We start from the raw sequence: 26683 nt of genomic DNA, 5'->3' as shown, positions 1-26683 counted from the left end.
TATAGGAAAACTGAAAGCAAATTCTTTGCAGTGGAAAGTGCAGTACCTTTGCTGGTCCCTGGGGAAAGAAAGAAGTCTGATTTGAGCTGGATTAGCAGTACAAATGACAGCTCAGGTCAGCCGCAGCCTTATCCGAATCAATTCCCGTCTCCGAGGGGGGGGCATGTGTGCTCACGCATACCTGCGGCTGTAGGATTTGTAAATAATTGAGTCCTTCTGCTCCGTACCATCACAGCACAAGAAGAAAGATTTGGTCCTGAGGGGGCTGACAGAGGTTCAAGCCCCAGATCTGCCACTTAGACACTTCTTCCCAAAGCTGTTTAGGCATGTAATTACTTTTCAGGCTCTGTGCCTGGCCTGAGTCTCTCTGATTCTCTGCCTCCTTTTATCTGTCAACCTTTTACAGGGACAAGAGTACTCCTCTACCTCCCAAGTGTGTAATGAAGATGAATTCATTACAGCTGTAACACTTTAACGAGCACTATGAAGATACAGGGTATCCTTACAAGTCCTAGATTAGGAAACTCCCTCTCAGACAGTGCTGGGGTGCCCAGATGCGTGGTCCAGACCTGGGCCGGCAATACATTAATCCACCTCTGTCCGTGATTCTGGAAGGGATTTAACCAGAGAAAAGCCTGGCTTTCACATAAAAGCCAAGCTTGCAGCAATGACTGGAATTAGTTTCCTTAAACATAAGGATAACTAGAGTAGGAAACACTTCTTTGGCCTTGGGCATCTCTTCTGGTCTCCCGGGGTGCATTCCAGTTCCTGGGCATCCTGTATCCCATCCACCACTCCCCCATGGATGCAGCAGATGCCTTAGGTCATCTAAAATAGTCCCTATGCTTAAGCAAGCAGGATCCACCCCTCATTACTCTTAGAATGGTGTTCAACACATTTAGGATTGGGGTTGCAGAGCCTGCTTACATGCAAACCAGACTATGTCACCAGGCACTGTGCATGCGCCAGCGTTCCTACATGGCCAATGTTACTGGAACTGAACAGAAATAATGAGAAATGCTGGGAGAGAAAGCACGTAGCGAAGGCAAGCCCCCTGGTATGTTACTATTTAAAAGAGACCTCCCAACTACTGTTCCATGCCTAATTGTGCAATTGGTAATATCCTGGCAAAGAAAGGCTTAGATCAGCTCATCTGCAAACAAGGGACAATTTTCCACCTCCGAGTTAACATTTTGCACAAGCACCAGTTGCGGATCTCCTGCTGTAGCGGGCCCCAGGTTGGATTTTGCGTACTGCCTGCAGGCAAGAGGGCCGACTTGAATCTGGACAGCAGAAGGATGCAAGAGCCAAACTCAGGATGCTAGACCAGAAATATATTTTTTTATTCTTAATATTATGTCAGCAGCAGCACGATTCGAAAATGAAAAATAATTCTGTTCCGTATTTCTTTACACAGAGAGACAGACAGATCCACCCACAGCAGCAGCAGCGACGACAGCGAGAGACCGCTCAGTGAGGCACTGGGACACGCGGATACCAGAGGGTACACAAAGGCCTGGCTCAGAGGAAGGCTTTTCTCCTTTCTTCCTCCCTCGCCAGCCCATGCTCCGTCTATGGGAGGGTGTAACCTGGGCTGACCCATCACCTTGGCTTTCTCCAGGTCACTTTTTATAGAACTGGCAGCCACGTTTGGAGAAACAGCATGAAGACTCCCATGACCCACCCAAAGGACATGAGCTTGTGCTTAGCTCTAAGCAGCCACATAATCCTTCAAATCTGCTCCACAGGCAGGAAAAGGGAATTTATAACATCTTTTGGCAGAGGGTGTGACTGGGTAGATCCTCAAAGTCTTTTCCTCTGAGAGATCTCGTTCAAGGCAACTCTACAACTCCGACCAACCCTGCGCACAATACTTAAGGGATACCTTAAGTTGAGATAGAAAGCATGGGAAAGAAAAAAAAAATCTAAAAAGACTCAGGAAAAAGCCTAAAACCAGGAATACTGGAGGGCTACAGGAAATCCCAACAATACCAGCGATTACAGCAGGGGCTGTGGGTGCCTCTCCAGCCCACAGGAAGCCTATGGGTGATAGAGACCAAATGTTCCCCGATATGGGAGAGCAGAGGAAGGGAGACTCGAGGATACATCGCCTCTATTAGTGGGACTGGTATGGGAAGCAGCAATAATCCATGCTGACTGAGCCAAGGCAGCACCAGACTACCAGCTGCTTCAATGGGAAAATCATGTTTTAAAAGAGTTTATCAAGTGACTTGAAAGAAGTTTGTCTTTAGAAAAGGAATACCATCTAGTGGCCCAAGAAGGCAGTAAGGAGGTGCAATGGCAATTAGAGAATCAGATGAATTTAGAAAAAGAGAAGGGAAAACGGCAGAAGTAAGGAGAGGGATTAACATATATAGTGCAGTGATTCACCCTGGAGCAAGGGAGAGCTCAAAAGGGACCTGATCATAGTAAATGCAAAGCTAAAATTAGACACTTGCAAAAGCAGATTGGGATGCAAAAATTAAAAATAACTGCTGTAGCTGCAGGAAGTAGTGGAGAGAACTGGATCGGGAGCCATCAGAGGAAGACGATTTTAAGGATGATATGGGCAAATTGGAAAAGAAAGAGCAGTTGAGAATAGCAGCATATCCCACAAAGACTACAAGTGCCATCCTGGGGCAAACAGGTACGGCAGATCAAACTGCTGTGGCTGTTACGATGAAAAAATGTGACCCCAAGGCAGGTAGCTGCAGATATGAAGCCACTGAAAGAAAGCACTACAGTAGAGTGGAATGTAGGACTTAGAGAAACTACTTCAAATGTTGAATTAAATGGGAATTAAGCAGTAAGTTGATTAGAACATGAGCTGCACCAGCTTTTATTCATTGCATGTTGGGCACCTCCTTGATGAGCATTTAATCATGCCATCATGGGCATTTAATCAAATTGCCCAGAAGAATGGTAAGACAAGGATGCAACTGGCAGCATTAACATCAGTCCATAAGCTTGAGGAAGGTGGAGGGTCTTTAATGAACTGATGGGCAGCTGCTCAAGTGTCAGCAGGACATGATACCATGTACCAGCCACCCAGTCCCAGCAGAGCACAGGTATCTCTGTTGCTCCTGGCAGCCCGGGAGCTGAGTGAGGCTCCTTGGACAGAGGATGATTTAGTAGAGCTAGCAGCACAAACACCCCCCCGCAACTCACAGCAAACTCCCATATGGCAAAACGCAGGGGGAGAAGCAATTTACAGAGCTGCTTTCACATTTAGAGACAAACGATATACTTTTACTTGCATCCCACAGGGCTGAGCACCTGCCCTGCTGCACACGCTTGAGTTAGGAAAGTGTTTGAATGATGGTATCCAGGGGACAAAGAAAAGAAATTGTCTTACGGGGATGATATTCGGGGGACCACAGCTACAGAAGAAGAGGTACAAGAGAGAAGTAGACGAGTTTTAAAATTAATAGACCAAATGGGATTTAAAGTCAATTTGAATACGGCACAATTAATGCAACCCCAGGTTAACTGCCTGGGAATTGGAACCAGTGGAACAAGAAGATGGAGAGATGCTAGAAAGGTTAAGCTTTCTGAGAAATAAAGACTCCCACTAATCAGTCCCAACTCTGAAGAGTGCTGGGAGGATTTAATTTCTACGGCAGCATATCTATAACTGTGCTAGTATCTTATGGCAGCGTATCCATCTTTGCTAATACCAGCAGAGCATTATGGAAATGACAGAAAAAGAATCAGGAAGGGAGCTGGAGCAAAGAGCAAGATGATGCTTTATCTAACATGAAAGAAGCTGCTTGAGAAGCTCCTGCACTAAAATTCCCAGTCACAGGGAAGTTATTCATAATAAGAATTTCAACGTGAGCTGATTCTGTGGGAGCAGTACTGTTACAGAAAAACAGCGAAGGAAAATGGATACCAGTAGCATATGAGTTCTCCCCTCTCCGGGGGCTGGACCAACATTTCCCTGGCCATGAGAAAGCCTGGTTAGAGGCAGTCTGGGCTGTGATGGTCTTTGAGGCTTTCACCCTCAACACTCCAGTTGTACCCCAGTCTGCTCGTGTTCTCCTCTTAAGCACAAAAAGAAGAAATGGATATTAATGTGGATATCCTTTTAAAGTAATAAACCAAAGGTATTGTGCACCCACATGGGAGTGCTCAATTTGAACAAGGAGGGAAAATAATCCAAGATACTGCTATTACTGGAATGAGGGACAAAACAGTGGGGAAACTAGAGAAAGGATCATGCCAAGGAGCTTACAGGCTGTCAGTAAAAAACACAAGGCCCTCTGCACAGTATCTCTCTACAGATAGCCACTGTGCTGATAATAGAATAAAATACTGGATGCATGATAGGGAGAAAGGTGATGGCAAGCACATAACGGGACACCCATGAAGAAAACAGGAAGTTTATTTTACAAGCTTAGAGGGAGAGCGGGAATAAGATGTATGTAAAGGATGTTAAAGTACATGGGAAGACTGAAAGCAATACTGAGAAACAATTTAGTGAGCAAGTAGATAAATCAACTTGGAGTTTGTTTACTGCAGCCCCAACCAGGAATCAGCTAAAAGAGAAGATGGGATGGATACTGTGGCTGGCTGAATGAGAGCAAGTCATCTTAGACTGTCATAATAAGTTACATAAAGGAGTACAAGGTACTCTAAAGAGTGTGCAAAGAATATATATTTGGCCCCAAACGAAGCAAGATACAGAGGACATAAAAACTGCATAAGGCATGCAATGATGCAAAAGTGAACTAGTAAAAGAAAGCTGCCAACTCTACTGTACTGGCTAAACCAAGGACCTTGGCAAATACTGCAAAGGGATCATCCAGATACCCTTCTTTAGTGTGTGACAGTTTATCGGCAACTCTTTGTCACCGTGAATATCTTTCCAGGATGGGTTGAGGCTCTTCCATCTAAAAGGAATACAACCACTGGAACTGCAAAAATGCCGTTAAAGGAAATTGTCCATAGATATGGAACATCAGCTGAGATAGAATGAGATGGAGGAGGGGGCTTTGTAAGCGAGGTAACTCAAGCCCTAATGAGCAACCTGGGAATTAAGCAAGGACTGCATATACCCTACCACCTGCAGTCCTCCAGACTGGTAGAAAGAAATGAGTCAGGCTATTAAAAATAGACTAAAGAAAATTGTAGGACAATATCCAAAATGATGTGCTGAACAGTTAACTTCAATATTAGTAGCTTTAAGAAGCAGTGGCAGATTAGGGACTGGTTTACAACCTGACCATATTTTGTCTGGATGGCCCGTTCCTTGGTAGTCCCATGTCCAAGACCCTAAAATATTACAGCAGGATAAAGAAGAAAACAAGGCTCAGGTAGAAGCAGCAACATGAGAAAAATAGGTAAAATGAGAAAGGAAGAATCCAATTCGTATATGGCTTATGAAATAAGGGGCCAAGTAATGTATTTGAAATCAGATTAAAAGGAACAAGCCTTAGAGACAAAATGGAAGGGGACCTATCGGGTTACTTGCAAGATAAGTCCTCTAAGATATTAAACAGATGAGGGCAATGGTAAATACAAATGGGTTCCTGTTTCTCAGATGTCCCCCTAAGGGGCTAAATAATTCTGGAATCTGTCATTAGTTTGTGAAGAGCACAGACACAGAAAACACCCCAAAGAGGAACGTGGGGCACCTGTTCAGCCTGAGCCCCCGCACGCCCAGCACAACCTCATCTCTCACAAGCAAGGGGGTGCAGCCTGCGTGGCGGTTACCTCCCGCGTGGCTGCAGTAGATCTGTTTATATGCTTGCATACTAACGGGGCTGGTTTATGCTTCAAGTTTTGCTTATTTTCTATTTTTGTAGGGCAACAGATTTTACTACAGCTCTTCAAACAAGCAACAGCTGATAGAGTCACAGAGCAGCAATGCAAACTCCGAGGCAAGGCGGAGGAGTTGAGGGCTCCTGCAGTTGCAAGGATTTTTAACTTGGCTTTTCACTCCATATTAATAGCTTTGGGCTTTTTATAAATTGCATTAATTTTAGATATTTAACAAGGCAGATAATGACTGTGAAGTGCTTTGGAGAACTAAAGGCAACCACCTTCAGACCTTTATGGGTTTCAAGGCCAGAGCAGAAAGCGAACGCCTCCACAAAGACTCCCTGATCAGGAGCCTGGCCCCACTGCAGGGTTTGTAGCATCCTTGCTACACTCACAGCCAGTAACCCAGGTTATTAGGTTACTAGATAGCTAACCTGTGACCTAACCCACCTTAGTCTTGCATAGCTTGCTCCAGCTACTTAATCTAGTAGTAATAAATTAAGACCCCAAATTAAAAATTGTTACAGCTCTTAAGGGAGCCTTGAGAGTTACAGGTCAAGATCTGGACCCACCCAGATTGGGAAATCGTAGCTGAAGCTTTGGAAAAAGTGCTCTAAAATTACAATAACTGAATGAACTCAGTAGTTTTATTCATTTACAGGACAATCCGAGGAGGAGGAACAACTTGAGGAGAAGCAGCTAGCCCTAGTGTTGAACTGCTGATTTCAGTAATGGCCTTTTAAGCAATTTAAGAGGAATTTAGGAGCAGGGTGAAATAAGAAAGGAAACAGAAAGGAGGGATTGAAGCAGGTGGGAGACTAAGTGCTGTCAGTAGCTAAGTAGTTAAAATTTGAGAGAACTGGGGGTTAAGCATACATATGTGAAGGTCTGAAATGGGATAAAGTGTAATGGATTGTAAACTATTATGACTGAGCCACAGTAGAAGTAACACTGGAGAGCAATGGTATGTATAAGTATTGGAGGGTACTTACAGCTAATAGCCAAAACTTGGCTGCTAAGCTCTGCGTTTCTTTAAAGAGGAAATTATAAAAGTCACATATAGTGGATAAGGATGGTAAAAGTCTATACAGAAATGTTATAACTGACTGTGCAAACAACTATGTTTAATTCTCCCCTTTGCTGTCCCCCACAGCTGTTTAGCTGCCTCCACACATCCCAAGCCCAGCTCTGATACTGCACAGCTGCATAACCTTGGGCCAAACTTCTGAGCAAACCACTAAGTTATGAGACAGCCTGCAAGAAGATAAGAAGGGCAAAAGCAGGGGGAGGAAAACTGAGAGCTTTGGGTCAGATCAAGCCATTAATATCTACAGTGAAAGCTGGACAAAATAGGGTTTGAGCATCCTAACCATATGTTACCTTCCTCAGAAGTGGCCAGCAATACCATTAGTCACACACCTGAGCTACATCAGGTGACAGTGATATTGGGATACCCAAGAACAAGATGATGCTGTATCAGTGTAATAGACTGGAAAAGTGAAAGTGTGTGAAATCCTCCCAAGGACTGGCAAACTCAGGACACCAGTGGCCCCACTCAGTCTGCTCTACACCAGGTAGGCAGCTCCTGGATTAGGTCAATTTAGAGGTTCAGGGGAGCTACGATATTTATTGCAGCCTGGTGGGGTGGTGCAGCTCAGGGGTTCTTGCTTAAGCATCCCCCTGTGCGAGAAGCTGAGGGGAGGCTGGAAGCTGAAATTTTAAACCTCACAGAGTCAGCTCAGGCAGAAAAGCTTCTATAACAGCTCTGCATTTCCAAATGTATGAGGCTGTAAAAGGCAGGAGATGGTGGGAACTGAGTGTCCCTCATGAAGTTGCTATAGGAGTTGCTTTGGGGCTAAAGAAGCACATTAAGTTATGCTCTCAAACTGCAAAAAATAGATTTTCTCTCTTTTTTTTAGTAAAGAAGCTTTTCTCCTCTTCCTTGCACCCAGGAGCCTAGCGCACGGCTCTTGACATCAACTCTGTAGCTTGGTCATGCTTTTGGTCTGTGCTAAGCCTCTTCCAGCAGTCAATAGAAGAGCTACCCAAAACACCAGCAGGCCTTGGGTCCATCCCTCTGCCCTCCTCCGAGCTGGCCCTACATACAGAAGTGGAAAGCTGTTGGGGTCGTGTGGTGACAGGCAGCGGTGCAAATGTTTGGAGAAGACAGGTAGGAGTTATCAGCTGGGAACTAGGCGAGGGCAGAGCAGGCGGATTTGGGGCTGCGAGGGAAGAGGGGAAGGAAAGAGCCCAGTTCTCATATTAACTGATAACATTGAGCGCGTTAATCAGCGAGTGAATCTCATCCCTTACGCTCTCCAGAGAGTGACAGATCGTCTGAGGGCTGTCCAGGAGCTCGATGCTGTGGGTGTAGGGCTCGTATTTGACCGAGAAGGGCCTCTTGATGTGTGCCGCGTAGCTCCTGCAAGGAAAGGGTGCAGAGGACTTGGTACAAGAGATGGGTCCTGAGTCTGCCTCCTACCCATCACCATTCACCCAGATCACAAGTTAACACCTCCTTTAGGCAGAGTTTCTAGGCTAGCACAAACACCCTGGCTTCCCACCTTTCCAGCTCCACAGGGCTATAGCAGTAGTTGAGATCCCTCCTGTCCAGCAAGGAAGGCCATGAGTTTGACTATGGGTTTCCATGGGCTGAACACATGGGCTTGCACCAAACAGGAGGGCACACTGAACTGGTCACCTCTGTGGCCACCACCAGGCATCCTCTACTTCAATTTCTTTTTTTCTTTTTCAAAAATGCCAAGGAGATTTAGAAGCTAAATTTCAGGGAAAGCCTGTGGTATTATAGTACTGTATTCCCAAATCCTTTCTGACATTCATTTATTGACTAATGTCTCCTTGGGGAGGGGGGAAATAGCTGCAAGCCATTTTAAGGATAAGTTTGACAGGCAGTGGCTCAGGGCTGGGCAAGGGGACAGGAATAGCATTACCAGAGCCATGTGGCTGAGCAACATTGCACTACTGTACCCAAAGCCAACTGGACTCTAGACCTCAGTGATGAGCCTGACACCTCACAAGAGCAAGACCTTGTTGGTACCTTTCTAAAGGAGAAGTATAAGGTCAAGTGAAAACAAATCAAGGGTAAGTTTTCTCCAAAGTTGCTCATGTTCACCTGCAATACTAGGATTTGTACACTTGACAAGTTAGGGTTTTTTCCTTTAGTGGCTATGTAAATATGGAGCTGAGAATCTATATTTAGGTACTGATAGCTACAGTCTCATGCTGGAAAGACCTGGGAAGATGGGGGAACAAACAGCACTAGCAACAGGCATGCTTCCTTGCCTCTGCTGAAGCATCACCCTTTCACTCCTGAATTGCTTAGCTTAGGGTACCCTCTTGTGGCTACCGTGGCTCTGCTCCGGCACAGGGAAGCCCATCCCTTCCTCAGATGCTCCTCCGGCTGGTGGAAACCTAGTCCTGGATTGCTGGGGCTTGGGGAAAACACCACCAGCTCCAGACAGAGCCAAGCAGCAACATGGCCAAAGCCACAGCCTAGCGCTTGCAAGGAGCTGCCATGCTTGCAGGGAAACAAAAACAAGTGCAAACAGAGGGGTTTTACTGCATACTCACATTATTCACCTCCTGAAAGATACAGCTTATCTCAGTGCCCCCAGCTCTCCCAGACAAAGGCCCGCTCACCTCCCTTATTAATGCTATCAGCCACAGGGATGACTCGTAGCACAGCTGCTAATGGTTAGAAGCTTGCCCTCCAACACAGGTCTGTTCACTTGACACCTTTTTGAAGCGTAGGAGTATGACATGGGTGCCTGGAAGGGCATTGAGGGGGTGGGGGTCCACCCTAGAAAAGGGGTGGAAAGTTTTCTTTCTGGCAAAAGAGACTTGTCTTGAGGGATAACACTGATAATCAGGTCCATGGTGGCAGCTGCTAGTAATGCAAAAAATATAGATGTTTGAATGTTTTGACCTCACAGAGTAACATCTGTGTGGTCTCCAAGCTCTTTAAAGAGGATAATTTACAGTGCCTGTCACTGTCAAAACCCTCTAGCCTAATCTTGGCTGTGTATGTGCTGTATTTTTCCTTTTTAAATGGAAGGAAATGACTCATTAGGCAACAGTTGGGGTTTTTTTTAAAGCAGCCTAGTGTGTGTGAGAGGACAGGCTCCCCAGGTGCTTGCTTTTGAGCAGCTAGACTCCAGGTTTTATGAACGGTGCAAGTGAGGGTAATAAAAGCAGAAGTTGAAATATAGCAGTCCTCGCCACGTTATTTATATGAAACACCCCATTTGCAGGAACTGCAAAGTCATGTACATTGTGTAATACTTTGTCTCATGCTATCCCTTTCCTAAGCTAAGATGAAATGGTGTAGGCAAAGCTTTCCTCTGTCAGTCAAATGTTAAAGGACTGAGATTTCCTCCTGTGGGCAATTCTGGATATGGCCAAGAAAATGCTCTTCTGAACAGATGTCCATGGGTAGAGCTGCCCCTCTCCATCCTGTTTGCAGTCCCATGGGATGGGGAAACCCAATTACACTGGTGGGATGCTGTCTGGGGTCCGCTAACCCATGTTAACCAGCCTAGGGAGCAAAAGTTCCCTTTTTCCCATGGATAAATCTATCCCCATCAACCAAATCTTTTCTATTTGTGTATGAGCTGCTAACGATGCCTGGGGGGGTGTTGCTGGTTGAATGATAAATAGGTAAGTTGCCCAGCAGCTGCTCAGAAACACAAACATCTTTCTGCATCCTAAATTCAGAGAATGCCACCGTTTTGAGGAGCTCTTCACCCCTCTCCTAAAACTTTCACCCACAGAGCAAACTTTTACATGACGCAGAAGCCCGTGTTTCAGGACACATGCTGGTGCGATGCTCCCGTGAGGGACAGCCTGCATCTGACCTGTATCACTTGGTGCTGGGTGTTTTGAGTCTCCAATTTCCGGATCACCAGCCCTCTGGTATGTTGCTTGGCCTCCCCTGGGAACTGGAGATAGTCTGTAACTCCTTCCTATAAGAACTAGGCAGGTGAGCTACATTTGTCCCTTCTCTCGCTCCCTAAGTCTTGCCTCCAAGAGTGCCTCCCACCCCATCCCACTCCTCCACACCCACGCCCTTGTGTCCAGCATATTTCTGGGGGGCTCTTGGGTGAATCCAAGGGACTGAAGTTGGACCCTGTAGGAACTGAAGAATCACTTTACTTTGAAAGACCTGACAACAGTTTCCAGAGTACTTCTGAGACCTTGAACTGAAAGCAGCCATGGTGTCAACACCTGTTTCAATATATTATAGCTTCATTTCCTTCTGTTTGGGTCTCTCCTTACTGCCCAGTCCTACCTCAGTTTACTTTTGGCATCGCTGAAGCTCTCGGACACAAAGTATACAGGCTGGTAGTTCTGGTCCTGGTAGGGCTGAACAGCAGCAGCATCGGGGTCGAAGTCCCGCACCTCTGGTTCATCTGACAAGGAGTGCTATGGACACAGCAAAAAAATCCCCAAATTAAGGGGAGCACATATGTGATAGACAGAGGTGGAGAACAGATCGGGTAAAGTCATTGGAGCTGTGCAGAGAGGCAAGTTATGCTGGGACTTACTATGAGTTCCCCATAGGAAGACAGGAGCCCAGCTCCATAGGCTTTGACTATCCCGTTCTGTCTGCAGAGCCCAAACTCCACTGTAAACCAGTAAAGCTGTGAAAGGAGAAAGAAAAACACACAGGGGACACAGCTCCTCATCTTCATCTCCCTGTCACTTCTAAGCCCTTGCGTCGCGGCCGGGGTCTGGGGTTGTTTAAATGAACAGGCACCTGGCACTTTGTCCCCTCTCCTTACCCTGCACCCATCGCTGCCAGAGCAAAATGCTAAACTAACTGCTGCCACACCGGGACAGATGGAAACTGTGTCCCTGGGCTGGTCCCCTACGTGCCTGGCTGCTGTGCGGTGCTGCCGTTCAGTGCCCTTGGAGCAGGACGGGTCACCTTGCTGAGGAAGAGCCAAAGGAAGCAGATGTCATTTAATCCCATCCCAAAGAGTCCCAGCAGTGCTGTCATTAGAAATACAATGCTTGATGATACTCTGGTGCCCAAGAAAACTGGGTTAATGTGCAAGTGAGCTCTGCTGTTTAACTGATCTCTGCTCTGCACAGTCATCGTGAAAGAGCAGGGCTGGGGCAGGTTGGGTAGGGGCTCTGAGCCTGCAAACCTGGGGAGACCAGGCTGGACCAGTCCCCCCGATACCTCAGAAGTGCTGCTGGCGGGGTCGGGGCCCCCATCCAGCAAAGAGGAAAACTTACTGTTGCGAGTTTCTCAATTTCTTCATCAGTCGCTCCCAGAGACGCCAGCCCAATGTCCTGGGAAGAGAAGGGAAGGGGTGAACATCAGGACGGACTCGGTTTGAGGGCCTTACGCATGGATTGCTTTCTTTTATTGCCTTGAGACAACAGATATTGTCACTCTGCGCTGTCCTGCATCTATTGGGGCTTCATCGTGCTCTGACTAAAAACACTTTGCTGCAGAGCCTGATATTTTTACTCTGTATTAGGGTTCTCAGTCCATCACTAGGGCTCCTGAACATTGTGTTTAAGACAAATAAATCCTAGAACAAGTAGGGTTTAGGTGGCGAGACTGGGGTCGGTTTGGGTTCCCACCTCATGCCCTGTGCTCTTAGGGGTGAGGAAGCAGACAACCACCTTACCTGAGAGAACTGGGCAAATGTCTTGTCGGCCAGCATCGGCACATGCCCCAGCAGCTCGTGACAGCAATCCCTGCCGATGCCCAGTGGGAAAGGAGGAAAACGTGATCAGCAGTGGACAGAGTTTGTCCGTTAGGGAGAAAGGTTAATTGCTGGCCAGGTGGGATGTCCAGGCAGGGGAGGCCATGGGGGTCAGGCGATACTCACGGCTCGGGGGAGTGCATGGGCGAGGACGCGTGGCGGATGTACTGCGTGCACTGGAAGACACGGAAGGCAAGGCTGGCGAGGAAGTCCCGCGCTGACAGCAAGCCGGCCACTGGCCGGAGCTGGAAGCCGGTCCTCTCTGAAACAGCACATACCGTCTCTGCAGGGGTGCCTGGCCCACGGGCTGTGCTGGTGTCCCGTGGTCCCAGCACGGACAGCAAAAGCGTCAGTGCTGGAAACTAAAGGGCTTCTGCTGTGCCATCCCTAATCCTACTAGGGAAAAACATCTGCTCGTTAGGTGCTCAGTGGGATCATTTGACTATGGGCTTGACTTCACTTGCAGCCTACTGTGCTTAGCTGCAGTTCCCCACCACCTGGGCTCTACCACCGTCCTCTGTGGGCAATGCACAAGCCTCCAATATCTCTCCTCCCAAATCTCAGCTCGCACACTCCTCCTTCGGGTTAGGGTTTCCGGGCTGTAGCTGCCACCACCATGCTGGAGCCCTGTCAGACCCTGGCCCTGGGTCCCCCAGGCTTGTACCCACCTTTCAGGAAGCGGGAGACCTCCTCCAGCTGAGGGATGTTGTTCTCGTTGTAGCCGCAGAATTTCTCCAGCAGATTGAAAGCTTCAAGGTACTCCTTGCAGGCGTGGGTGGGGTACAGGCTCTTCAGGGTGCTGTACACCTCCTTCCTTCAGGACGAGAGGTGGCAGACGTTCAGTGGCTTGATGTGCCTAGTCCTCTCCTGTCCTCTGGTTATACACTACCAAGGACTCACACCTCTCAGTTTCTTGTCCTTTTGCCTTTCTCCACCACTAAGTCTATGTCTGTGCGCATTGATAGGGTTATGTAAACATACAGACACACATTCAAATGAGCCTGCAAAGTCAGCAGTGGTATCTGCACAGACCTATTTCTAACCTTGAAGGTCAGAAGATTGTATAAAAGGTATTAACTGGAATTAAAATATTCCCTATAGGTGAGCTCCTGAAGTTGCACTATGCAGACAGTCAATATAACCAGGAGATGACCTTCTTTAGGAGCCTGTGTACTCAGCTCGTATGAGCTGGCCTTATTTTCAGATACACTCCTGCAGCGACGCGCCTGGAAATAATCATGTTCAAAGGAAGCATTTTCCTAAGTGAGGCCAGTGAGCTACCATGCAGATATTCACCGTGGGCCTCATACTTCTTTCTGCAGCTATAACTGCCCTTTGTTTGGAGGCTGTTACTAAGCCAGGCCTCCTTAGAGAAGTGGGACTCCAAATTATCTACCTCGCTCTCCGGAGAGGCTCCTTTGGAGGAAACTCCCGGGGGCTGCAGCGTGAAAGTGTTCTTGGTGCAGCACCAAGAGAGGAGGAGACAGAGCATCCATCACTGTTTTGGAGGTAGCTTGCTCTCCCGAATGCAGTCCCTACCATAAAATGCCATGCAATAAGTTACTGGTTTTTCTAACAAGCCATTAAGTAGGGTGTTTGCACTCCTGATACATTTTTCAAGAGATCATGCCCTAACCATTTAGGTTTTGAGTCCCAGCTTCTAGTGGTGAAGCCAATAAAGGTCACAGATTAAATCAGCGCTCACCAGGTAGCGATCTCCTCTGCCGTGTACTCCACATGAGGGATCGGGTCCCCGCTGCAAGACAAACACACCATTACTGACAGCAGCAGAGCACAAGCCAGGCTCCTCTTCCCTTTGAGAAGGAAGCACTTTGGAGAAGCTCTGCCTGATGTTGATGAATCTTCCTTAAACCAAACAAGGGGGTGACAGGAAAAACAAAGCCTTAGTACTGGGTCATTTGTACAGGTGCAACAAATACATAGACACAGAGGAAAGCATTAGTCTAGCCAGAGGTTATAAATGAACAAGGGATGAGCAAAAGCTTAGCAGGCATAATATTTTCCAGAAAAAAAAAAATGGTTTTCACTGGAAAAAATTGAAACTTTGTGTGAAAATAAATTTATTTCATGTGCCTGAGCTTCAGGGGGCTCACGGCTCCAAGAATGAATCAGTGGCTGAAGCAGCTAATAAGGAAAACTAAATGCATTTGAACTGCAGAAAAATGTATTGTCAGTAAGATTAAGGGTGGCAAGAAAAGAAAATCTTAACATTGATAGACGTGGGAACTAAAGACGACTGACACTTTCACCTTTTCTGCATCATAATAAGCAATTGTATTTCCTAAATCCTTCTGTTCTGTATCTGAACAAATGAGATATTCACACATTACAGCGATAAAGCACAGTTCTTTTTCCATTAACAGCCTGAAGGGATGCTACACAGCAGCTCATAAACGCTAACCTGCAGATGAGATGTGAGAGAAGACATCTTAAATGGGTGCATCACCTTAGGGCAATATTTATTCCTGTGTCCCTCAGGACTCTCTTGCTGGCACAGTGACTTTCTGTGCATTTAGTATTAGCACAGTATAAAAACATCAGTGTCTACATTCTGGGCTTCAAATCTGCAAAGAACATGAAACCTAACAGAGCAGAAAGCCATGCTGGGATCACACAGGTTGCAGGGGTGGCTCAAGAAGGTGACCCATATAATTCCCATAGCCTGCTTTCAGCACAGCTCGCTACAGAACTCTACATTTAAAGTCCTGCTCAGAGAGGGAGACGCTACGGTGAAAGGCAGTGTTACTGAATAGGATCTAGGGAATATTTTACAAACCCAGCTGAATATTAGAACTCTGTTTGATGTTGTAGTGAAGAGACTGAATGCTATCACTGCATATATCAGAAGAGGAGTATTAAGTAGGAGTACAAGAGATAGTCTTAAATCTCTATAAGACAATGATGAGACCATTACTGGAATCTATTTAATTTATCAGAGAGAGTTAGGAGGGGAAACATTTAGTCTATAAATACCCACACAGTAAAAAAACCCCTGATAGCAGAATTCAATCTAGCCGATGAAAAGCACGTATGATCCATTGGGTGAAAGCTAAAGCTACTGAAGTTCAGTTTAGAAATAAAACCCGCGTTTTTTCACAGCCAGGATAATGAACCATTGGAACAAGTTTTCTGGGCATGTGGTAGCTTTTTCAGTACTTGAAACACTGAAGTCAAAACTAGACGTCATTCTAAAAGAGATGCTACATTTCAAAATTAAGTTTGGGGTCTGATGGAATTATACATGGCTTTTGTTATGCAGGAGGTTTATTCTGGCTTTGTATGTATGTATGAATTAATGACCACAGACATTTTTTAATTAAGAAGAGACTGGAATACACAGAGAGAAAAGGGACACAAAAAAAGCTGGCAAGGCTGAATGGGGAAACAAAACATAAAAGAAGAGAAGTCTTATGCAGGTAGCACAATGACTTCCCAACAGGTTGCATTGACATGACATTGTCCCTGCATGGATGTACAGAAAGAGACTTACTGCTTATAGTGAAAAGCAATTTCTGCTATTGATTTCCTTCTCTGGCGATATACTTGGTCAGAGTAGCCCTGTGATGACAAATAGGAACAGAGACAGGATTTTTAATCACTTACTAAAATTTCTCACCCAAAAAAGTTCATCAATAGCTGGAGAAACTTCTCTCATGGCGGTGATTGTGCTACAGTTCCCTGATCAGCTGCACTAATAGGTGTTCTCCAGCTCCCTGCTTCCGAGGGAAGGCTCAGGACTCCAATGTGAGGACGTGCCCACACAGACTAACTCACCGGGTGATCCAGATCCAAGTCAGGGTCAAACTTGGTGACCAAATGGTGGCACTTGTCCAATTCACAGATTTTTCTGGGAAACCAGTGAACTGTGGAGAGAGAGAAAGAAAAAAACTGGCTGGGGAAGTGAAAATGGAGCATCCCCTGCTGAGAAGGGGATGATTCTTTACAATAAGAATCATCCTGTCTTCAAAACAGGATGGCATGGGGAATGTCGTGCAGTTTAGTGCTCGATCTGTGCAGAGTTCCTGACACATAGGTAGGAAACTACTTTACACTTATAATATAAAACACTGGAGTAGGGGATGCAGAACTCTGTAGGAGAGGTGTGAACAAAGCATGAAATTTCATCTCCTATTTCTGTTTTTTCAGTCTGGCACCAGAAGAATGGGCTATGGACTCTGGAGTCTGTGGAGAAATGGACAAGAAGGGAAGTGGCTTTTAAGATTCAGGTGTCCCAGAGGCAGTCTTTTCTCTTTTGTTCAAATTTGGCATGCAGTAACCCTTCCCCTTTTCTGGCAATAACAAAGTCTCCACCCTGTTTCTACAGCTCAGCCTCTCCGCAAAAGCGAAACAGTTTGTAAGTTCCTTACATTTGTCTTCCTTAGTGGTCCTCACATCTTCTGCTACCCTCTTGATGGAGCTAATGAAAGTATTGAGGTCAGAGCTGTGGACTTCACAGCGCACAAAGTACTCCAGTTCAGCAGTCCCTTCACGGGGCTTTCGGCTAAGCCTGGTCTCCAGGTGGTGAATTTTAGCTTCGAATGTCTTTTGGGACACGGAAAAGGAGAACAAAAACATTAAAAAACACTTGAAACACCTGCTGGTACTTCCCAAAGATGTCCATATGGATACATTTGGGAGGGAATCCCCCTTGTCTTTTTCTCCTTCCTTCCTCCCCCCCCGCCATTGGGATAAACACACTTATCCATTCATTCCACAATTTTTCCTTCTGGACAGACAACCAGTGGGGCTGGTCAATAACTATCAACAGAAGACTTCAACAGTGGCAAAGAAGATTGTGTGAAGAGGGGAAATGGATGCGGCAAAATGCCACATCCTATGACCCCCTTTCCTTTAATCTGCCACTTAAGGCAAGGGTGCTTTTTTGCTGGTTGGGGCGGGGGGAAGGGGTTGGCGGTGACGTAGAAGGGCGGTGGGGGAAGGAGCTGGCGATGACGTAGAAGGAGCGGGCGCGGCCGGGGCAGGCGGTGCGGCGCTGGCCATGGTGCTGAACCAGCGCGGCCGAGCCGCCCCCCGGCAGCAGTAGCGTTAATTTGGGGCTTGCTACCAAAACTGACCTCCCCCAAAGAATAAGAAGGAGGCAAAATGGAGTCTGTAGTCTTCCAAAGGACCCTGGTAGATTTGTGGATATTTTCTCTAGCTCGGTGAAAACTGGCAGTACAAGCCCAAGTCCCTGGGCAATGACCCAACCTTTCCAAAGTCTCTGCAAGATCTTTGGGAGAGGAAGGGACATGATTCCTTTTGTTAATCAGAGCAGAAAGATGAGAAGGAACAGATGCGATGCCACAGGTAAATTAAATTTAGGACCGTGTTTTTTAATGCACCTACCAACTTCACTATTACATTGTCCCCTCAACAATCAATACCTTTGCATTAATCTGACAGCTCTGATTGCATTACCTATGCTTTGGCTGCATGTAACACACACAGAAGAGTGAAACCAGCTTCCCTGCAGCCTGGTTCATGACGAGGCAAATGTCATTATGCCCGTCTGCTTTCATATCTTGTACCTGCATTGCCAGAGGGATATGGGAAATGAATCTTCCTCTGTGGTGGCTTGACATGCTTGTCTTTTTATTATATTTAAAGATCTCTCTGTGACAAGCTCAAAGAGCTTTTTTACTAGGAAAGCTCTTGATGCAGCAAGTAGATTGCTCCAGGAAGAAACAAATAATATTTGAACATAAGCTGCTCCTGCTTCTTATTTGATGCTTTAAAATTTTTTTAAATTATAAACTTTAAAGGCAGTGTAACATAAAATCTGCCAAATACAAGAGCCTACACTTCTGTGTTTCATACACATTAAGCAGTCTCTTGCATTTGAAATGGTACACTGATGGATTTTTCATGCCTTATCTGGCAGCTGTGCACTTGTAGGAAGGAGACCCCAACCATGGCAACACCAAGGCTTTTGTCTGACAAGCTTGTCTTAGAGATTCTTTCAGTCTTGAGACAAGAACCGTATGTTGCCCAGAAAACAGCTTTTCTTGCAACAGTCGTCTTGCACAGAGGAGGTGCAAGATGTTTTGTAATTGTTGAAGATCTTAAACACTTTTCATAAGATTATCAGAGATAGTACCTCATGGGCAATGAATAGCTAGAATGCCCTACAATTTCAGAGAAATACTTATCCCTCAAACACACTTTTTGTATGTTTACAGCTCTTAGGTAGTGGTTTTGCTGTATAGTATTGCTGGTGATGTGCTTTTACCCTAGAAATGGTTGCATTTTGTGTGGAAGAAGGTGTTATATGATTATCCTGTGTATTAATATATGAGCTAGCAGAACGCCCTTGTGATGAGAAAGGCCAACCACATACTGAATTGTAGTAGCAAGACTGTAGACAACAGGTCAAAGGAAGTAATTCCTCTTCTCTATCTGGGGTGAGGGAGACCACATCTGGAGTACCATGTCCCATAGAAGAAAGACATTGATGTCCTGTAGCAGGTATAGTGGAGGACTGCCAAGATGCTCAGGGGGCTGGAGCACAACGTTATATGAAGAAAGACCGAGGGAACTGGATTTGTTCGGTCATAAGAAGTGAAGGGGCAGGGGAGATTTGTTCACTGTCTACTAGTACGTGGTGGGAAAGGGTAAAGAAGACAGAGCCAGACTCGTCTGAAAAGCACACAGTGGGAGGACAAGAGGCAATGGCCACCAGCTGGAAACAAGGACATTAAAAAGAAAAAGAAAAGAGAAAAAGGTTTTTTATCATGAAGGCAGCCAAACACTGCTCAAGGGGTCCAAGGAGACTGGGATCTCTACCTTGGTGATATTCAAAATGCAACAAGCACAGCCCCGAGCAACCTGCTGTGACTGGACCTGCTCTGAGCAGGAGGTTGGACTAGAGACCTCTGGAGGCCCCTTATAACCCATGTGACTGATTAATAGGAACAAATTGTCCTCTCCTCTCACTGCTGAAGTCAATGAAATTAAACTACTGTAGATAATCACATCTCAGAACCTCAGTTTGCAAAACAGATTAAAAGAAGGATTAAAATGTACTACATAAATGCAAGTTGTGTTTTGATAACTGTTTAAATAGGCAGCACTTATCTCAGTCTTTCCATTCATGGTACTGAGATCCTAGATAATGCAACATTATATCGCTGGCTAGGGGGAAAAAGCTCAATTAGTTACCAGTTTTCCTTGGTATTAAAGCCATATACAGAGCACATCTCTGGGCAGAAACAACAGATCATTTAACATGTGAATCAAATTCATCCCTGAAGGAGGGAGGTAATTTTGAAATCAATACACCAGATTTACACCCAGGGTGAAGTAGTTCCTGTAACTCTTTGACCAAGGACCAATGTGGCAATGCCATTCAGAGACTGACAAAGACTTGACCCACATGTAAGGCAGGTTTGGCCTGTGGCCATGCAGGGCACACGGCTTGCTTTGAATGTGGGATCAGAGCCCTGCACATGAAGTTGAAGTGCTGAGCAGTGGAGGGGGCTGTCAGAGCATACTACAAGCCACAAGGATGTGGATTGTAGGTGTGAACCTGTGTGGTTGGATCCAGTAATTAAGCAAAGTTAAGCCCAGAGCTTAACAGCACTACCAGACAGAGGTATGGCTCATTCTTAGTGATGGGAAGTGAGAACACGCTGGGGCATGAGCAAAATGTGACTGTGGGGACATCAGACAATTAACTGATAATTTGAAGTAGGCAGATCTACTCTGAGTCTTCTTTAGTAGACTCAGGTGATATTTCTCACAGAAGAGCCATGAAATCTGTAGTGTGTTCCTTGAGCCCCATACACCAGGTTAGGTACTCACCTCAAATACCTTAAGTGCACGGGACAGTGGTGAAGTCTTGGCTCCCTTGAGCATGAAGAAGAGGTTCAGCATGGCTCTCCCATCCTTCTCCTCAAAGACAATGGTCTCTGTAGACTCTGCAGCATCAGATGCTGCAGCTGCAGCCTCTCTTTCCTTTCTGGCATCTTCAATGAGGCTTTGACGTCTACCAATGAACCGCGGAGACTGAAGGCAGAACAGAAATAAATAACACTTCTGATAGAGGTGTAGGGGAGATCAGATGGCTGGATGAGGTGTGACCGATGTGTCTCAGCGGAAGAAGAAGGGGAAGGTTGGACTGACTTGCCTGGCTTTGTAGAGGAAGATCTAGTGACAAGAACTGAGGCTTTACAATTGAACTTTCAGAAATGTGGAGCTTTAGGAAAAATCTGTGTAAAATATCCTTGTAGCATGACTAGAGAGTGGGCTTCTCCCCTCACCTTCCCAAGCAACAGTTTTCTATACCCTTCAAAAAATAAAATTCAGAAACAATCTTACGCAGTTTTCAGGTGTCTGATAAACTCAAGTGGAGAAGCAATAGATAAACATGAAGTCACCTGAGAAAAGATACGCTATGAGGGACAGCTGAAGCCCACAGCTGTGGCCTGGCCGGGAAACACAAACTGTTTGCAGGTGTATTAGCAGGGCAGCTTAGCTAAACTGCTCCCAGGATCCAACGTGACATTTTCTTCTCACATTAAGTGAATGCTTGCCCATCGAAGTGTAATTGGAACCGCATCCATATACCCCAGAAAATAAATTCTTCCCACTGATCTATAGATTTGTTTTGTCCCAACAAACTCTGGCAGATTTCTGTTACTTGGAATTGCACCTAAATTGCTGCAGCTCTGTGCCTGAGGTCGTGTTAGGTCACTCGTTTATATTTATAGTGAGCTACAAACTATTTCCATCACTGCTGTTTCTTTTGTTATACAAATAGCTCATATACTAACTTGTTTGTTCTTGGTCTTTTTACTACTAGTTTTCCATTTAGAGGCAGCTCAGCTGGTTTCAATTTTCTGTGTTCAATAACCAAACCAGATGAAAAACCCTCAGAACTTGCTAAAAGAACCCTGGGGCAGCACTGAAGAAGGAGCAGCACATAAAGCCATCCAGCACCTGCATATAGAGCAGGAACTGGCTGCAGTATTCCCTCCGATTACATTGAAAATATTGGGAAAATAGATAGATGCTAACCAAGCAGTGCCTTCCCTACCTTGTGAAAATTTGGAGAATGTTTTCCTTTCAAAAAGGCAGCCTGCTCAACTACTAAGCCCATTTTCTCTCTGATTTTCAAAGCCCACCATCAGTAACTGATGTTTCCTGCGAAAATCCTCTTGGACACTTTAGCGGTATAAAGCTGACATTTTAAATGCAGTCTGAAAAATGCAGCACATCGAGGTGCCAGCCCACGCACTTCTATCCAGTCCTTTTTTAATAAAGATACCCCTCTGAAATGATATTTGCTGATCCTCAACCCTTTTATTCCTTGTGGCACAGAAAACCACCTTCTAACAAATAAGCACGTATTGCTGCTTGTCTAAATCGATGGTATTCATGCCCAAAGAGAGAAGACATCTAATAAGTATCCTGAGGCATAACTTTCAAAAGCTTGTGAGCACGTGCTCAGCTTTAAGCGTGTGCTTTATATTGCTACCGTGTTTAAAGCTAAGCCGGTGTTTACTTTAAAGTGCCTGCAATAAGCAGGGCAAACAGCCTTGTGCTGGCCACAGTAACTGGGCTCTGCAGCGGTCCCAAGCCAGGCAGTGCTTTAGCCAAGGATGTTTTATCACACTGAGCCCCAAGGTGCAGAGATGCAGCAGGATTTTACTTCTGGGGTGGAGCAGGGGAGAGGAGGGAAATTAGACCCTCGTGTTTAGGCTGTAGATCAAGTTAAAATCCAACTGGAAGGGGTTTAATTAGCAAGAAGACCTCCGTGACCAGTCAGACCCATGTGCTGGGACTGGGTTGGCCCCTGGCAGGAAGGAGCGGGGGGTGTCGGTCCCTGTCTAGGGGTCCTGGAAGCTGCTTAGCTCCATGCTGGCATGTTTTGGGTAGATAAATTTTAAAAAAAAAAAAAGAAAGGAAAAGGCTGAATTTTGCTTGGGAGAAGAGCGCTGGGAGGGGTCTGCCTGCCTGCTGCCTCCTCGGCTGGGTAGAGGCTGCCTGGCTGCACGCTCCCCATCTCATCGTCCTCTTCTCTGCCCCTCACATTTGCGCTCATCAGGGTATTACCTCCTTTTGCTGGAAATTAGGAATCTGGCATATAAACTAAGCAAACTGATCTCTCACGATAAATGCCTTCCTTTTTTCAGAAGGCACTGTTACATGGTATTTCCGAATTGCCTTGCAGACTAGCTCCCTGAGCGCATATCTAGCTACAGTGAGAAGTTTAATTTGATTTTGCAAAGCATTTATTTGCCTAACGGGGGCCTGAGTCTGATACGGTCATTCACCTCTTACAAAGGGTTAGTTCATTTTGCCTTCTTTGAATTTGCTGCAGCTCAGAGTGCTCCACCTAAGCAGTGTCATTAAAAACACTGTGCTCTCAGTTAAAGTACTTTGGCTTTTTTTTTTTTCCCCTGGCTCATTATTTACAGCCAGCAGGAAAGATTGTAACGACTATTTCCCTCCCTGCATCGTGGGGACAGTATCGTCCTGCTTCTGCTCCCCTGGGCGCTCCTTCCTGCTGGTTTGCCTCCAACTGCTGTCCCCTGCCTGGCTCCGCTTGTGTGCTCCGTAACCAAACCCTGCTCCAGCTACAGTCCCAGGGTGTCTTGTAAAAACTATTAGCAGCAGAAAAACTAAATATGTAACAAAAGATTTTTCCACAGTGTGAGTTTCATGTTTGGCTGGCCCAGCTGACATGCAAAATACTTGCCCATGTAGATGAGTTCTGGGATTGCAAAGGTCTTTCCCCCCCGCCCAGTTTGCACAGTTTCCCCTGCAGCAGGGTGCTGGTCCCGGGGGGTTAATGGCAAGGGAACACCTCAGACCTGCTGGAGCCAGTGCGGTGGTGGGCAGGGGCTGGGTGGCCCATCACCTGTGGTCACGCCAACACCGTGAGGGCTGGGGACACGCGATGTCACATACAAATGCAGAGTCATGCCTCTTGCCTGGTACAAGCCAGCAAAATAAGCGGCGGGATTGCGGAGAGCTCCTATGCCAGGTGAGAGCAAAGGGCAAAGCCTTTCATGCAGCCTGCTCTCAGAGCGATCCTAACAGGACTAAGTTTTATCCTTTTTATTTTTCTGAGAATTTCCATCCAAAGAAGGGACACAAAGACGGGCTGAGGTTTTACGTCCGACCCAGGCTGGAGGAGCCGCTCACCCCAAGCGGGCTGCCACGCTCCTACCAGCACACTGGGTGAACCCGAATTCCTCCGGCCCCTTCATTCAGTGGCCCGTTTCCCATCAAACACGAAGCAGCACCCCAGAGTGTGTAATAACCAAACACTCACCCCTTCTCCAGACAGCAACGAGCGTCTCAAGTACTGATTTGATGAGCAGCTTGGAAAATACCAGGTTTTCAAGAACCACTTAAGTGTTCATTATTTTGCCAGAATGAAAACGGTAGTGTGAGAGGGAAGCCTTCCCTGATTTCCATGTATTAGAGAAAGCAGGCTTACCTCCTAGTTTCCTAAATGTATCCCTTCCTTTTCAGCACACTCCACTCTCCAAAACACCTCTCACTGCCCATGTAGTGGCTGATTTTACCAAGTCAGAGCATCACACAGTGTTAAGAGGAGAGTGGGTAAAAAAGGCAGCGGGCACAGGGGAGGGAAATGGGGACCTCTATAACTGACCTGCTGGAGTCACACTGCAGACGTTTGCCAAACACATCTGCTCCATAACCCCTCTCGATTCCCGGGTTTCCTCCTGCCGAGCATCCCGAGGGGGTCCCCTCCTGGTGCACCCACTGGCACCGGCTGCTCTGGCTCCTCCAGGGTTGCCTGCAGCCTGGCCCCTGTACCCACAGGACTGTCCTATGTCAGGCGTCTCCGGGCTCCTCCTGCCTGCCCTGGCATTTGGGTTAGGAGGTGAAATGTCCCTGTCCCTACTGCCAGTCCAATCAGTTGGCCAGACTTGGCTTTCTAAAGGCATTTGACAGCTCAGCAGGAAGTTTTCCTCTCCTTTCCCTGACAGATACAGACCTGGTGTGTGCAGAAGCATTCCCCGGGCTAAACCCAGGGCTGAGACCACATCAAGGGCGGGCTGGGAACAGAAACAAGGGAAGGATGTGCTGGGAGAAAGCGGAATTGCGGACGCAGCAGCAGCGAACAAACTGATTAAATTGCCTGTGCCTCATATGTTGTCTGAAATAACAGCCATACTTTTTCATTATGCTGGAACAGGTGAAATCTCTGCAGTTTATTGCCTTGAAATCAGGAGAGCATTAAGATTTTTGAATTGCCTTTCACGCTGTGGATTCCTTGTTACTCCTGCCTTAGGTCTATGGGTTATTTACTGTGCTTTTGGTGTGGGGGGGTGTTGCATTAGTTCAAGCTTTCATCCCCCGAAATGTTTGCATTTCACGTGTACCAGTATGTAGAGAGACCTGTTCAGTTAATTCCCCTTTGCCAGCTTGGAGCCCGGAGGTGCCCACGTGGGGGAACTCCCACAAAGGCAGTGTTGGTCCACCTATCCCTGCCTGCCTCTGCCTATAGCTACGGGAGAGACTGCGGTTTTTGGAGGGGGAGAGAAAGAAGTGGGGTAGGGTTGTCTTACCATGATGGCCTCGGCTTGCTTGGAGTCCAGCTCCGACACCGCCCTGCGGAAGCCTTTGGCTGCAGAGGTGGAGATGTTCGGGGTTGGCATCTTTGCTCTTCCACGAGCTCTGATCTCCGCTTTCCAGCTCCTTGCCAGCTTTTTATAGGGCAGGGCTGACGTCAAAGACTCTTTCAAATCTTCTCTCCCCCCGCCACCTCCCCATCACCACCTCCCTCCTTTCTCCCCCTCGGGCTGAGAGGAGGAGGGGATGTGAAGGAGAGAAACGTTTCTGTCCCATTAAATCTAATCGCTACAAAGATTGCAGACACCCTGCCTTCGCTGACCAGATGCTCCCCCCCGCACCTGTTTGCCTGCGCCCAAAAGATTTCTACTCTGTTTCTTCCCCCCCTTCTTCTTGATGGAGTTCACTCTCGTGCCGTGTTTCAGTCCGACACATTTGCTTTCCCAGCTCGGGAGTTGCATGAAAGGATTTTGATCCGTGAAAGGACAAAATCAAAGGAAGGAAGAGATTCAGCCCTCTCTAGCTCTTTTTTCCCCATGTTTGCCTTGTCATTGAGGCAGTAAATGAATAGGAAAATAACACTGATTCCCCTAAGGCAGCCGCGGGACTAAATGCTGTTCTCATGTGCGCACCTCCCCATGCCTGGCCCCTGCAAATGCTGTGCATTTTGGTGCTCTCCCACCACCTCATGTCTTGGTTTGGCCATGCAACGCTGACAGCAGGACTACAGAATTGGGGCCCTTGAGTCCTCAGAAATTAAAAAGGATTTAAAGAAAATAACCTGAAAAAAAACCCTCTCAATCCTGCCTTCCCGAGGGCTTTGCTCCTCTTGCAGTAATTCCTAAGAGACCAAATGGCAGAGGACCTCTGGGGCTGTGCCAGCGGGTGGCTGCTCAGGACTCGTCCCAGGACTGCTTTGCTGTGAGCAAAACAACCTTTTCCTCCCAGGGGATTTGCAGCAGCTCTCCCACACCAAACAAGTGCTTTGGGAACACAGGGTCCTGCTTCGTGTAAGCCACCGCTGTGTCGGGGACAGAACACCGGCTGGCACAAATCCCTGCGGTGGGGAAGCTGGTGGTGTTTCACTGGCCGACTGCCGGAGAGCTCACCCGCAACCTTGCCAACCACGGCGTTGCTCTGGAAGACATCTGCTGAAGACACCTGGTTAGCATTGGTGGCTCATCCTTCCCATGGTGGGTCAGCTGAGTTTGTGCCAGTGTGCTGACGATTTTTGCAGTGCCAAAAGCCCTGGAGGATCAACATCCCATTGACCTCCTCGTGGCTGTAAAGCTCTTGTCTTGCAAACACCGGGAGCAGACAGCATGATCGACGCTGCCAGCCCCATCACGGAAGCTTGGGAAGCCCCATCTTGCTACAGGCTGGTAGAACTTGAAGCTGAAGTGAGCAATCGGCAGCAGCTAGAGATTTGGAGCAGTAGTGAGCCAAAATTAATTTTAATTCAGGTGGAGCAGCTTCTGTTATTGCAGGTGCTGAGGACACCCTGCTGTTCAGTACAGTGGAAGCCAGAGGAAGGAGTTAAGCAGCCATCAGGCTCCTCTCTCCCCAGCCTCTGCATCCTCCCGTGTGGTACCACCTCGCACAGCAAGAGC

General features: G+C 46.9%; 1 protein-coding gene across 1 annotated transcript; it reads right to left on the bottom strand.

Moving 5' to 3' along the window:
- Window positions 1-8025: 8025 nt before the first annotated feature.
- On the bottom strand, window positions 8026-25159 carry TH (tyrosine hydroxylase). Its single transcript, XM_059825922.1, has 13 exons — window positions 25070-25159; window positions 20325-20528; window positions 16892-17066; window positions 16299-16387; window positions 16015-16082; window positions 14209-14259; window positions 13172-13317; window positions 12630-12765; window positions 12426-12495; window positions 12025-12081; window positions 11328-11423; window positions 11072-11205; window positions 8026-8185 (listed from the first exon to the last, which is right to left on the bottom strand). Exons 1-13 carry the CDS (start codon window positions 25157-25159, stop codon window positions 8026-8028), a joined length of 1476 nt encoding a protein of 491 aa, XP_059681905.1.
- Window positions 25160-26683: the final 1524 nt, after the last annotated feature.

The sequence above is a fragment of the Gavia stellata genome, chromosome 17, assembly GCF_030936135.1.
Source record: "Gavia stellata isolate bGavSte3 chromosome 17, bGavSte3.hap2, whole genome shotgun sequence".
Lineage (NCBI taxonomy): Eukaryota > Metazoa > Chordata > Aves > Gaviiformes > Gaviidae > Gavia > Gavia stellata.
Note: the sequence above shows the minus strand (reverse complement) of the source record. Positions and strands in the feature narration are given on the sequence as shown.